The 2,500-nt window shown below is 35.3% G+C and overlaps 2 protein-coding genes across 13 annotated transcripts in view; one reads left to right on the top strand and one right to left on the bottom strand.

Moving 5' to 3' along the window:
• Eip74EF (Ecdysone-induced protein E74) overlaps positions 1-2,500 on the top strand; it is a 395,461-nt gene that overhangs the window by 208,413 nt on the left and 184,548 nt on the right. The window lies entirely within an intron of this gene.
• Lsm11 (U6 snRNA-associated Sm-like protein LSm11) overlaps positions 1-2,500 on the bottom strand; it is a 22,055-nt gene that overhangs the window by 18,386 nt on the left and 1,169 nt on the right. Inside the window, exon 2 of the mRNA XM_043013939.2 lies at positions 817-892. Coding sequence (XP_042869873.2) covers positions 817-892 — 76 coding nt within the window. The remainder of the gene's footprint in view (positions 1-816; positions 893-2,500) is intronic.

The raw sequence follows: 2,500 nt of genomic DNA, 5'->3' as shown, positions 1-2,500 counted from the left end.
GGGGAATATTCATATACATGTTACAGATAATTATTTTTATCAACCATCATAATCTGATATCAGTCTATCTAAAATGCAGTAATGGAAAATGTTTGAGAGGGAAAAATAAATGCATCCATAACTATAAATTATTAATGCAAATAGATATTACAAAAGCAATATATGAAATGCCTGAAAACCAATATTTCTGATTGAGAGAGAGAGAGAGAGAGAGAGAGAGAGAGAGAGAGAGAGAGAGAGAGAGAGAGAGAGAGAGAGAGAGAGAGAGAGAGATGGAGAGAGAGAGAGAGAGAGAGAGAGATGGAGAGAGAGAGATGGAGAGAGACAGAGGAGAGATGGGTGGAGAGACAAAACAGTGGAGTGAAGATAAAATGCGTAAAGTAGAGGATAATGGCCACTATGCATGCAACCCAAACAAATTTAACCGAAGTTTTGCTCCATCTGCGAGCAGTGATGGATTACCCTGTGCACACTGCCTCTCATTACAAGCACAGTGGGAAGAAAATGGAAAATGTTTGAAGTACAGTGTTGGAAATGTAAACTTTCCTTGAATAGGGGATTTCATGAAGAGAAGAGAGGAGAGAAGAAAGAGGAGAGAAAAGAGAAGAGAAGAGAAGAGAAAAGAGAAGAGAAGAGAAGAGAAAAAGAGAAGAGAGACAAGAAAAGAAAAGAGAAGAGAAGAGAAGAGAAGAGAAGAGAAGAGAAGAGAATTCCAAGGATTATCCTTAGGTTCAACTGTTTCACTTCAAACCAAAGACTGCCATCTTTATCATAATAAATTACATAATCAAGCTACTGTAGATAAATCCAACTCACCCTGATCTTCTGTAAATTTCCTTTTGACTGGGCCGGTATTCACAGATGCCTTTGGAATGCCTCCAGGCCCAAGCACCTGCAAGGAAAAACATTTGTGTGCGAAGAGAAACACACAATAAGTCAAGAGATAGGAAACTGTTAGCCATGGGGAGTCTTTTCATTAAATAGTATTTAATCAAAACCTTATAGCTAATAGGAAGGAAGAATGTTAAAGAAAAAATGAAAGCAAGAAGAAAAAGATTAATAACATGAATGAATGACGGAAGGAAAGCCAGCAATGGTGAAATATAGAGTTAGAAGAACAGTGTTTTGTTTTGTTTTTGTCTCTTTTATCTCTTTGGGGAGTATTTACTTTTTTAAAGAAAACTTTATTTTTTAATAATTACATAGGTTCTTACATACACTGATAATTCTTAGAAGATATAATCTAAGCCTGACTTAAAGCTTGATTTCCTCAATTTATATACACACACACACACACACACACACACACACACACACACACACACACACACACACACACACACACACACACACACACACACACACACACACACACACACACACACACACACACACACACACACACACACACACACACACACACACACACACACACACACACACACACTCACTCATACTCACTCACTCATACTCACTCACTCACACTCACTCACTCACACTCACTCACTCACTCACACTCACTCACTCACACTCACTCACTCATACTCACTCATACTCATACTCACTCACTCATACTCACACACTCTTATTTCTATATCTTACTACATACAACAATGATCAGTATTTAAATGGCTGATCTGGATGATTAACAACAAAGCCCTTTTTACCAGAATGTCAAAAGTAAGTAATGTGTAACTAGTTACTCTTTTACCCATAACTAGCTTTTATACTTTTCTACCTTTTGTTTACCTCAGAAATCTACTTTTTGCATCTGCATAACATTCTTAGGTTTGCCCTAAAGCTTACATATCATAAAGCCTTCAGCAGAAAATGTCTGTTTATAAACATAATCTCCTTAACAACATGTTCATACCAGTTCTGTTCCATGCCGTGATCTTTACTGAAAGAGTATAAAGTTACTGATGTTCGTGTTTTTTCATAAGCAATAGATAATAATTATTTCAGTAGATGAAATTATATATGCAGAATGAGTTTTGTACTCTTGTATTACAAAAATTACTACCATCCCTCAAATGGGTTCTATGGATATCTTTATAGCTTTTTCCATTTACTATATTAGTCAGCCTCGTTATTTAACATAATAATATAATGCCATTAGTATAAGTATACAATACTAAAATCCCAATCTTAAAATGCACAGTTTACGGATAGAGTGATGTATCACAATATGGAGTAAACTACCTTTTAATAATACAAAATACGAAAGCTACATTTTCTCTATGTAATTAAAAAATAAAGTCATATGAATTTAATTATACAAAATAAAATTGCTGATAACCAGTATATAACAAAAAAGCGATCATAAAGTAATAATCCCATGAATTTGTAATTACAGCCAGTATAACGTACATCATTCCTGCCTTTGCTTACGAAACAACAAACAATGAACATCAGTAAGCATTAACAGCCAGCAACAGATCTCTTGCATAAATTATTATGCACTTTATCAGGTTTCCTTCTGACCGGTTCATGCTTTGGC

Source organism: Penaeus japonicus, unplaced genomic scaffold (assembly GCF_977035675.1).
Source record: "Penaeus japonicus unplaced genomic scaffold, GWHDUDI00000001_assembly GWHDUDI00000010, whole genome shotgun sequence".
Classification (NCBI taxonomy): Eukaryota; Metazoa; Arthropoda; class Malacostraca; order Decapoda; family Penaeidae; genus Penaeus; species Penaeus japonicus.
This window is presented reverse-complemented; position numbering and strand designations above follow the sequence as displayed.